General features: G+C 40.0%; 1 protein-coding gene across 2 annotated transcripts; it reads left to right on the top strand.

Annotated features, from left to right (window-relative positions):
* Positions 1–12: 12 nt before the first annotated feature.
* znf711 (zinc finger protein 711) lies at positions 13–7,616 on the top strand. Of its 2 annotated transcripts, none has more exons than XM_016669622.1 (8): positions 13–183; positions 1,208–1,285; positions 1,458–1,556; positions 2,134–3,003; positions 3,096–3,242; positions 3,337–3,558; positions 4,367–4,522; positions 4,660–7,616. In XM_016669622.1, the coding sequence occupies exons 3-8, from the start codon at positions 1,478–1,480 to the stop codon at positions 5,838–5,840; spliced, it is 2,655 nt and encodes an 884-aa protein (XP_016525108.1). In that variant the 5' UTR covers positions 13–183; positions 1,208–1,285; positions 1,458–1,477; the 3' UTR covers positions 5,841–7,616. The 2 variants fall into 2 exon arrangements, with proteins under 2 accessions (XP_016525108.1, XP_016525109.1); XM_016669623.1 differs by having other exon boundaries at positions 1,459–1,556; positions 4,388–4,522.
* Positions 7,617–11,768: the final 4,152 nt, after the last annotated feature.

Consider the following 11,768-nt stretch of genomic DNA (forward strand, 5'->3'; position numbering starts at 1 on the left):
GCCCCCCGCCCTCCCTCTGCTTGTCAGGGAGCAAGCTGATTGGCCGAGGCCTAGCAAAGAGTGGCCGGGAATCCAAAAACTGCAGGCCGCACTTAGCTTACCGTCAAAAATAAACCAAAACAATAACAGACAAATTCGTCAAAGGGGAGACACACCGATAGGGACAGGAGACGAAGCTATCAGGTAAAAATATTTCAAATCGACCGCAGAGGCACGGGGAATAGGACGCAAAGGCCCAGTCAAACGTAGCGGGCCTCCTTCGAGAAACAACATGGAAGATAATGCGGCACAAGCTGCTCCTCCTAGCTTAGCAAGCTAGGTAGCCGAACGGACGACCGTCTGCGCGAATATACGAGCGAAATGTTGTTTATAAATAACATACGACATATGAATTTGTTGCTCTCGTTTCTAATCTTTTATTATCTTATTTTATAATAAAGCGTAGTGGTGTGCAAAAGCATGTTTTAGTCGGGCTTAGTAATCCAGTAAGTTAGCTTTGTGCTAAAACAAAATGGCGCTTGAAGACTTTCCCTTAGCTTGCTAGCTAGCTAGCTTGAGTGGGTGGAGGGCGGTAGCCCCCTTGTTATGCATCGCATAACTGCGGTGCTTTCATTGGTGGCCATAAAGTCTGAGCATTTGTATTTTTGTGTTGACTCGAGATCTAAGATGTTTTCTAAAACGAGTAGTGTGACAGCCCAATGATCGTCTTTATCCCGGAAGGGTGCATTTACATGTATATCCTTGAAATGCACAAACCATTACCTCAGACAGTATAAATTAATCTTATTACAAATCAGCGTAGACATTGTATGTCGTGCAAAAATAATAACACAACATGTTCCAAAAGCTTTCGGAGCAGCTGCCTATCAGCCTGCCCCTTGCAAACTGAGAGGGACTGTCCTTTGTGCAGGGCTCTGCCCCATCAAGCCCAACCAGGTCCAGGTGTACAACTAAACAAGTGCAGATTGTTTCTGCATGTAGTATTCTTGATAAACAATAGATGGAGCTAATGTTAAATAAAAACAACTCTCCCCCCCCCACTCCAAATTTACAAGACTGTCTTTTTTATAGGTACTTTGTTTCTTTCGTTTAAAGCTGATTAAGTTAACATCAAAAACACAAACATACTCAAGATATGTTTACATGATCACATAGCAGTCTGAAATAATATGCCTTGAAATGTTATGTTGTTTTTCTTCTTTCTCAGTGTGACTGTCTTCATGGAACAAGGAGCTGCAGCTGTCCAGTCGGTTTTAATGTAAAGGTGTTGTTACTAAATGTGAAGGTATGTATTTAGGACTGAGCGTGGTTACACTGTCCCACCTTTCACTTTTGTTTTAGTAATCAACATGTCCTAAAACATTATCTCGGCTTTTTACATTTCTGAAAAAAGTGAACAAAGCAAAGCAATTGGAACAAAGCAAATAATTTTCAATGTGTATAATAAAATGTTTCAGTTTTTTTACGAAGTGAAGACATGGATCAAGGAGGAGGAGTATTGGAGCTACACACCCAGGAGCTGAAGATGCCCCATGCTATGATCATGCAAGATTTTGGTGGGTGGTTAGGAAGGTCGAATTGAGCTTGACCTAATGATGTAGTCAACTTGTAGTAAATAAATGTTGAAAGACATAAAAAAATAAAAATAAACAATGACATCAATCTAGCATCACATTATTTACTAAAATTGCATTTTGAACACTTAAATTTGATTTCAATAGCATATGAGTCTTTGAAGGTTGATTTCCTACTCCCCGCTTTTTACAATTATCTCAAATAATCTGATGATACTTCTATGTATTTAGTGTTTTGTGTCTTCAAATTCATAACTGGACAGAAAATAGGTAGTCTATATTTCAGAATGAGGTTTACATGAAATGGAATGAAGTAATGGAGACAGTTTAAAAATACCCATTACAGCATTTTTCCTAAACTGCTCAGAAAGTTTTTCATTTGAGGGTTGTTATTTTTTAAAATGCTGTGAAGTAACTGTAAGACAGTCTTTGGTCTGAGCAGTGAGTATTGGCTATTTTCAGTCTCATTGTAGAATTATATTTTTTTCTGTAAGCAAACAAGCAAATAAGTTTTTGGTTTTTATTACTATTTTTAAACTAGTTTTTCTGTTTCTTGCAGTTGCAGGCATGGGAGGGTTAGCTCACATCGATGGAGAGCACATTGTGGTGTCGGTACCCGAGGGCATGCTTCTGTCAGACGTGATGACGGATGAAGGCATCCTCCTCGAGCATGAATTGGAGGTAGAAGGTCTGGAAACTCAAGTTGTTCAAGGCCTGGAAACCGAAGTGGTTGAAGGACTGGAGACTGAAGTGGTGGAAGGCTTGCATGCAGATGTGGAGGGCTTGGAAGCAGAAGTTGTTGAAGGCCTGCAGACACATGTGGTGGAGTTGGAAGCTCAGGTTGTTGAGGACCTGGAAGGTGAGGTTGAAGTGGAAGGTCTTGAGGCGCAAGTGGTTGAGGGCCTGGAGGCCGAGGTGGACGTTGAGGCCCTGGAAGCTCATGTTGTCGAAGGCCTCGAAGAAGAAGTGGAAGTACACGGTTTGGAAGCTGAGGGTGTCGAAGGACTGGAAGTGGACGTGGAAAGTCTGCAGGCTCAGGCTGTAGAGGCTCATGAACTGACGAGTGAAGACATGGTCCCCCCAGGACACAGTGTGATCATGCCTGAGAACATACTGGGGACAGAGGTTGCTATAGAGGAGGCGTTGGACGCCCATCACCACCATGTTCTTACGGCAGACCTCATCCAGGACTCTAACCATCACCACCATGATGATATGCAAGACCAGGTCTTTGTTGCAGAGCTACTGTCTGAACCTGAACACCAGGGAAACACACTGGATCACCAGCTGGTGTCAGAAGGGCTGATGGTGGCAGAAGCCAACACAGAGACCATAATCCATCAACAGCTGCCAACAGAGGAGGTTCCTCTGCAGACCGATGAGGAAGATGATGCAAGAAGTAGCTCTGAAGATTACCTCATGATCTCCCGTAAGATCGTTTGTCATAAATGTACACAATTGAAACAAAATCCCACGTTTGCATTTATTTTGTCATAATTGCTCATTTTTGTGTCATTGAAGTTGATGAGGTTGGAGAGAAGTTAGACATAGGAGACACACCTCTGGAGATCAGCACAGAAGTCATGGAAGACAAGGAAATCAAAGAAGAGGAAGACTCCGAGGTCATAAAAGTCTACATTTTTAAAGCAGAAGCAGATGATGATTTAGGCAAGTCACCGTTAAAGCCCTTTGCAGCACAGCATGTTATAAAGCAAAGAATGAAATCCTGAATTTATGATAACAATTATCTTTAAATTTCCAGGTGGAACAGAAGTAATAACAGAAGATGACTATCAGAACGGCCATCCAGACCTGGAGGCCGCATCATCTGGGAGATTGGGTGTTGGCCGTGACAAGATGGTCTACATGGCAGTCAAGAACACCATAAAGGAAGAAGAGGACGAGGCAGAGGATGATGACGATGATGATGATGATGACGACGATGAGGAGAGTGATGATGATGACGATGATAGTGATGAAATTGGTACATTTTCTTTTTGTTTCCTAATTTAAGAGCGCGTGGTTTATAAATCTGAGAGGGGCCACAGGTGCCTTTTACAGATATGCACTGATTTCAGTTTGTTCACTGATTTCCAGGCTCTGGGTTTTGACCTGCCGATAATATGAGGCAACTCAAGATTTATTAAGAAAAACAAAATAATCTATGGGAATACCATGGAAAATATTCTTTCCAGTTTTCCTGACTCAAACATTCATAAATCTTTTTTATATTAGGAGCACAGGGGACATCACACAGCTGTGCTAGAGATGTAGTGTAGCATGTTGTATTAATGGTTAGCACAGCCACCATTACTAAAGCATCCATTTCTGTATGTATCCGTTTAGAAAACAGATTCTTGTCTTAAACCTGAGATTTCCAAAATGTTGCCAACTTTTTAGATCAGTCAAATTTTATAAAAGAGAGAGGTTGAAACTTACTCCGATGTAACAGCAAGATTTCAATACTCCCTTCAGCCTTCCTGTTATCATCTTTCTCGAAAATACATTTGAATCTTTTTCACTCAGCTATATTATTTACAGCTAAGAACATTGGTGTTAGTACCATGTGGGAGTGATAAGAAGAAAATTAAATTTCTCAGTTTTTGATTGACTGGTTAAGCTGAAAATCATGTGATTCTTGTCATCAGCTGAGTTTTTTTTTTTTGGATCAACAAAGCATCACCTCTCTCATTTTGATGCTTTCTGAAAGAATTCTTGCAATTTTAACCTTTAGCAGTTCGTTCCTATGTAAAATAATTTTTTCCCATTTCTTTCCCAAATATTGATTGTAGACGTTTACAACCTCTGTGCAGGTAATACCATTGATCAGGTGAAGAATGGAGTTGCTACGCCTTTCTTACAAATCAGAGAGGGACTGGGTACAAACCGTGCAATCAAACCCAAACCTAAGAAGAACAAGAAAGGAGAGACGCGTCAATGTCAGACTGGTACGAAAAACAAAACGATGGCCAAGCTGTTTTGATTTCAGTGTTAACAATTAGTTTGTTCTCCCTGCCTCTCAAAACCTCTTCTCTGAAGAATCATCACAATAACTCCCTGCTGTTTTCCCAAACTTCTTTTCCAGCCGTCATCATCGGACCAGATGGGATGCCTCTGACCGTCTACCCTTGCCACATCTGCGGAAAGAAGTTTCGCTCACGGGGATTTCTCAAATGCCATATGAAAAACCACCCAGACCATCTGTTGAAGAAGAAATACCAGTGTACTGACTGTGACTTTACCACCAACAAGAAGGTCAGTTTCCACAATCACTTGGAGAGTCACAAGCTTCTGAGCCACAACACTGAGCGATCTCCAGAGTATACCGAGTACACAAGACGCTATCACGAGTCCAGTCCCCTGGGCTCTGACAAGCTCATCGTCAAGGACAGAGAGCCCAAACTTCATCATTGCAAGTACTGCGACTATGAGACGGCTGAGCAGGGGCTACTGAACCGCCACCTGCTAGCGGTCCACAGTAAGAACTTTGCACATGTGTGTGTCGAGTGCGCCAAAGGCTTCCGTCACCCATCAGAGCTTAAGAAACACATGCGGACCCATACGGGGGAAAAACCCTACCAATGCCCGCATTGCGAGTTTCGATGCGCAGACCAGTCCAACCTTAAGACTCACATCAAGAGCAAGCACGGTGCAGACCTGCCCTTTAAGTGCAGCCACTGTCCCCAGGCCTACGCTGATGCACGGGAACTCCAACGCCACATAGAGATGGTGCAAGGCCACAAGACCCACCAATGTCCACACTGTGAGCACAAGAGCACCAACTCCAGTGACCTTAAACGACACATTATTTCTGTTCACACCAAGGACTTCCCCCACCAGTGTGACGTGTGTGAGAAAGGCTTCCACCGGCCATCGGAGCTGAAGAAGCACGCCGAGACGCACAAAGGCAACAAGGTGCATCAGTGTCGGCACTGCAACTTTAACGCTCCCGACACGTTCACCCTGAGTCGCCATATCTTGTCCTTGCACACAAAGGATCTGCCCTTTAAGTGCAAGCGCTGCCGGCGAGGTTTTCGTCAGCCAGCAGAGCTGAAGAAGCACATGAAGACACACAGTGGTAGGAAGGTTTATCAGTGCCAGTATTGTGAGTACAACAGTACGGACGCTTCTGGCTTCAAACGCCACGTCATTTCAATTCACACCAAGGACTACCCCCATCGCTGCGACTACTGCACCAAGGGCTTTAGGAGGCCTTCAGAAAAGAGCCAGCACATAGCCAGGCATCACAAAGACATGTTGATGTAATGTCGTCACATTGACACACACACACACGCACACACATGCACTCCTTTCTCAAGTCAATCTGTGTCTCTCATCCACAGGTAATTTTAGTGTATTAACAGAGAACTGGTTGATACAGGCAGTTGATATAGTAATTGCTGTTTTGTGTTGTGTCGGATTTAAACCTCGGCTCTGCAGGGGGAACACACAAAAACATTTTATATTGAGTGAAGTCTGAAAAAGGACGGTGTATAATCTAAGTGGGATGGCTGTAAATTGTCTTTTGTTGCAGAAAATCGCATATGAACATATATTCAGGGTTTCAAATGTCTATATTTTTTATACCCACTCAGCTGAAATGCTGCAAGATGATGACTCTGTTAGTGCTTTGTGATCGTCATGCTAGTTGTTCCAGATGAGGCAGGAAAAGTTTGCCTCCACAGTACAAGCTAGGATCCCTAATAGCAGCTTCGACCCTGACATTTCTGCTCGGTGTTACGTGATCTTAAAGAATCAGGGCCATCCATATCTAACTGGGTTTTCAGTCAGTGGCACGCATAAAGCTTTTTTTATTATTTAATATCGCAACTTTCCTCATCTTGGAGTTTCCTCTCAAACTTGAACACTTGATGTTCCGTTAAAATAATCTTGTATCAACAGTATCAATTATGTTTCGTCAAACATGTTAATCAGGAACATCGGCAAATATTCTGGGCCAGTTTGTTTAGCAAGAAAAAAAAAAAGGAGCTGGTGTTCTCAATTGTTCTTCTAATCTGCACATTTCCCACACAGAAATTCAGCATTCTGTCTGCAAAGATAATCCTGATAATTTACAAGTGTGTTGTTATTGTTATTATTGTTCTTATTACCATTATTAATCTCAAATGAGCATAACAGATGGCAGGCTTCACATTTAGTAACTCCTGGAGTGGTTGTACTGTATCCGACTGCCGTCGTAAGTTGCACACATGTGACACAGATGTGCTCTCTTTGCTAACCGTCTGATTGCAGTCATGCCTTACATCTGTTTTTTATCCCTTAAGCACTGATGAACACAGCTAATCAGAAAACAGACGATTCTTAACTCTCACACATGCTGTATCAATGCCATTCTCTCAGAGTTCAAGTCAGTAGAAAGCACTTTAATATTTTTTTTTGTATTTTAATTACATGTATGGGAGTTAATTATCAAAAGATATATCTGTGTATATAAAGATATATCTGTAGGGAAAAAAACACATTCTTCAGGTGAAGGAGAAGACTTCAGTGTTACTTCTTAACACTTAGGCACGATCCATTACTTTAAAAAAAATTGTCATTGAAAGACATGGGTGAACCCATTTGTTCTGTTCTATGGATAAGTGATTGGGTTTTGTGTTTTATTTGTGCTCACTAACAAGTTTTCCCACACACTAGTCCTACAGTCCTAAATAACTCAACCCAAACTCAAGTGTAGGATTATTACCTTGAAGTCAATGGTCATTATATTGGCATTAGTCTTTAAAGTATGCACATATGCTGTTCATGAAATTAATTGTGGTATACATTAAAAAAATCCCCACATTTTGTGGATCTTAGTCTATATATATTTTTTTTTTCTTTGAGTCTGATTGTGGATAAACTACTAGTGGGGACAAAAAACTAAATAAACTGCTATCTTTTTAACTTATTTGTGTTGTTTCTCAAAAAATTTAAAACTAAAAATTGTATTAATTGATTGGGATTTAAAAACTACACTTCAAACTGAATTCATACCGTTAGCTGGCACTTTCAATAAAAACTGTGGCTGTCATGTATCCATAATTTTCACTTGCAAGTGTCATATTTTAGTCCATATGATACAATTTCTACAAGGTCTTGGAAATTTTTCAAACTAACTACATATGCAAAACGGTACCATGCGTAAGTTTCGGGAGAGTCAAAAACAGTAAGTGCAAAAACTGGTAAACAGCCTCAGTTGTTTACTGAGTGGTTTCACCTCTAATTTTTGTTGTGGTTTCCAAGGTGCAAGAAAGCTGAAGGGTCATTCATCCGTTTGACATAGCTGGTTATTCCTATTCAGGCTCCTCAATAACAATGTGCGAGTATTAGAAATCAGCCGTCCGAGTAATTGGCATCTTGTTTCAGCTTTGGGTGTTGCAAAGGTGGAGGCATTCCTTGATTAAGAATGAAGTAGGATTGTAGCACTTTGTGTTTGGTCAGGAAGAAGGAAAAGAAGGTTGGACTTGGTCAGCAGTGCATATATCCATATAAGTATCTACACAAATGAAAAGTGTAGCATTGAGATTTTATGTGATACAGCAACACAAAGGAGTGCATAATTGTGAAATAGAATGAAAGTAATACATTATTTTGCAAATCAAAATAATATGGTATTTAGCCCAGTTTAGTCTACATTCCAAAATTCAAATACATTCTACATTCAAATAGATTGAAAGGGAATTTATTATGTCAGCACTCATTTGCTATCGTTTTAAGTGTGTTGTAATAGAAAAGAAGAGTAATTATTCTTTTTTTAAATTTGGTTTACAGCAGCCAAATTAATGGAACACAACAGACAAAAACACAGGTGTTCAAATGAGCAACATTTACAAAAACACAACTTTGAAATCAATGACCCTAATAGGAACATTGGCATCAGTTTTTACTTATTGCCAATGAAATTGTTTTTTGTTTTTGTTTTTTAAGGTCTATTATTTGCACATATGGCTGTTATGCAACCAATAATGAAAAGGACAAATCATCCACAATGATTGGCAACAATTGCATACAAACAGCAACTAATTGTTTTCTATAAGAGTGCCAGATTTTATGTATAACTTCCTTTGCACAAGCTTGGCCAGTATAGACTGGGGTTCAGTAATAGCCATACTGTCGATTTTTATAAATCTTTTATTTCTTTTACGATAGATGAAAGTCCAATACTTTGAAACTAATTGCTCATTTTAAATATCAATCAGGTTTATTTGTATAGCACATTTCAGCAGCAATGCAGTTCAAAGTGCTTTACATCATAAAAACAAAAATAAAGTGATAAAAGCATCATACAGTCAATAAATATATTGTCAGTTTGCAACAAACTGACACTCATAACACCTGCAATATGAATGTTTCATGTACGGTAAAATGTGATTTCTAGTTGTTGAGGATTAATTACTAATGTTTCCAGATCCAAAATTCATCAAGTTTATTTTTTTATATCAAATTTATGGCAAAATCTTCAAAGCTGGCAGTAGGAGATAAGGAAAATCACTACTCGATAAAAAAAATAAATCACTGCATGTTTATGGAGAAGATCCTATTTGTCACACTATAAAAGGGAAAAAAAACATCAAAGGATGTGGGTGCATTCACCAAAGGAAAGGAAAGCACAGTATGTGATGGTAACCGGCCAGCCATGATGTTTGCAGTTGTCCTTGGACTATTAAAAAACCCTAAACCTGCGCTCGCTCAGAGCGGCTCAGTTGTGCTGCAAATCTCTCTAAACTGTTAATCCGGGGGTGTCTTGTTTCACTTCCATGTCACCTGGCGTGAAAGACAAATTACTTCTCATACCGAGGGCAATGAGGCTTTGCAGACCGCATAGACACCACCAACATCTTACAATACAGATTCAACAGTCTCCTCATTTTTGTTGATCCCACAAAGCACCACATAAATCACTCGCTGGTGCTGCTGTCAGCAGAAACTAGTGGCAATATGCAAATCAATACATAGACATATCCATAAAATCCTCTCAGAATAACTGTTCTCTCGTCACTGCATAAACCACAGGAGGTCAGGAACGAATTTGCTTGTATTTTCTTTGAATTCTTTGAATTTTAAGCATTTTTTTCCCCCACTCCCAGTAGTTATATCTCCTACATGTTGCAAGCCTGCTTTCTGTCTCCCCCACCCCCACACCCACACACACAATGTACCCAGCAGCTTCAGAAGGCCATCAATGTGATGAAAATTGACAGATATACTTAGATAATCCAGATGCTTCAGAAGGTCAAACCAATTCATTTGATGTAGTCATTTTGTCCATGTTTCTGAGTACCAGTGGTGTGGATGTGATTAGAATGATGAAGTCACCAGTAAACATCCAGTCCCTTGCTGTCCATTGAATTAGTTACTGTATTTCATTTATTTTTTTTTTTTACTAAAACACCTTTTTTTTAATTTGCTACAACTTACTAGTTGCTCCAGAGTGACACTGTTCGACTGTGGAGCATGTGCTTTTTCTTCTTGAGATTTTGATGTCGACCAGTCTTACTTCAGTAAAGACTACATGCAAATGGAGACGGGGGCTTGTCATCAGTTCGTCTCACTGATGGAAAGCTTTGCCGCATCAGATCCAGTCTCTATGATGGCTCACATAACCACCGTCGTTTAATGCAGGTTGCTAATAACGAGGCTGCAGTGGTTACAAGCCAGCTGGAGACTGTGAGGTCTTCTGGGAAATCAGTGCCAGATTGGCTGGTGATGGGGGGGAGAAACCTTGTCCTATTACCAGTCAGGAAGGGGCCTGTGTTTTGGAGAAATTCATGACAGGGTGAAAAAAACAAACAGAAGAGGCAGCTGGCTTAAAAGGATAGTTCAGAATGAGTTTATTAGCTGCAGTAATGGCTGACCTTGGTGTCTTTCATTTGGTTGAAATCCAACTAATACCAAGCCATTATCAAGACTGCTTGGTGTAGTTGTAATAATTTAGCTTTCAAATGTTAAAAGACCCTTCCAGGCACATCTTACTAGATGTAAACAGCATGGCAGACAGACATGTGATGGACTTAGTATCACTTTGGCTTCACCCAGAATAGGCTGAATAACGCCACCAGAAGGAGGAAGCATTAACTGAGCGCCATAAAAAGCAAAACTCCTAAAATAAATATTGACAAAATGGTTCCAAATAATTATTTCTTTAAAGGATTTTAAGTTTCCCCATCATACTTTTTAGAGCTGCATCTTGGTGGGGAGCTCAAAGCAACCAACCTCTACTTCAGGATATGAATTTGAAGTGGAGCTTTGCAGTGGTATCAGTCTCATAAATAATTCTGCACCCAAAAGGTCAGGTAAAGTAAACAAGATATGTGTGTTTTTGACCAAATGTACAGTATCCAGTTTATTGTCAATTTATTGGGAATTTTTTTGTTATTTTTTTAAATGAAAAGTAGCTTCGTGAACCGGTAAGTGTAAATGAATTCATTACGTGGGCTCTAATAACATGAATTATGTGCTCTAAAACTGGATTTGAGTTTTAATTAGCTATAAGCTGCAATCTTAAATCCTTAAATAAATATTTTAGGTTTAATCAAGTTGTATAATATTTGCATTTCCCTTTAAATTACTTAAATAAATTCACTCTCATTGCTATTCTAATCATATTGTGATGCACCTGATCCCCTCTAGTTCAGGGTAACAGTAAAAACTGGAGCTTTTTTGATCAGTTACAATATTTCTTTTTACGTCAGTTTGAAGATGTGATTACGGAATACTACGATTTTACAGCTTTAATGACGATAAATGCCGAGGTGAAAATGATCAGGAACGACCCTAAAAAATAAAGTACCTCTCGAGTTTCCACTAGATGTCGCTGTTCTTCCATCCTCCCGTTAATCATCATCAACAAAAGTTACGAAATATAAATATATTAGTGCATATCCAATGCATTAACATTTCAAGCGCTTCGAAAATTTGTGAATGGTTGTGAGAGATAATCTGAATGTCAATTAGGCGGCGCAGAAAGATGAGAGTTTAGATTATGGTAAAATATTCAAAGATATTTGGTCGGGAGATCAGAAAAGCTAATTAATTAGCTTTCCATTTTTATGTCTTTGGTTAAGCTTGGCCAACGTTACACTTTCTTCACTCGGGAAAGTTCTGCATGGGGTTAAAGGCGGCTATTCTCGGCGGACTGGATCCCTTGACCTGGATCAAAGTAGCGGCGCGTCACCGCGGTGGGCGTGGCTA

Source organism: Poecilia formosa, unplaced genomic scaffold, assembly GCF_000485575.1.
Source record: "Poecilia formosa unplaced genomic scaffold, Poecilia_formosa-5.1.2 Scaffold26, whole genome shotgun sequence".
NCBI classification, from domain to species: domain Eukaryota; kingdom Metazoa; phylum Chordata; class Actinopteri; order Cyprinodontiformes; family Poeciliidae; genus Poecilia; species Poecilia formosa.

Excerpts from the sequence above, each read along its gene's own strand:
- znf711 (XM_016669622.1), top strand. The coding sequence starts at position 1,478 with ATGGATCAAGGAGGAGGAGTATTGGAGCTACACACCCAGGAGCTGAAG. Across the intron at positions 3,243-3,336 it reads AGAAGCAGATGATGATTTAG|GTGGAACAGAAGTAATAACA; the intron begins GCAAGTCACCGT and ends TTAAATTTCCAG. Across the intron at positions 3,559-4,366 it reads CGATGATAGTGATGAAATTG|ACGTTTACAACCTCTGTGCA; the intron begins GTACATTTTCTT and ends TATTGATTGTAG.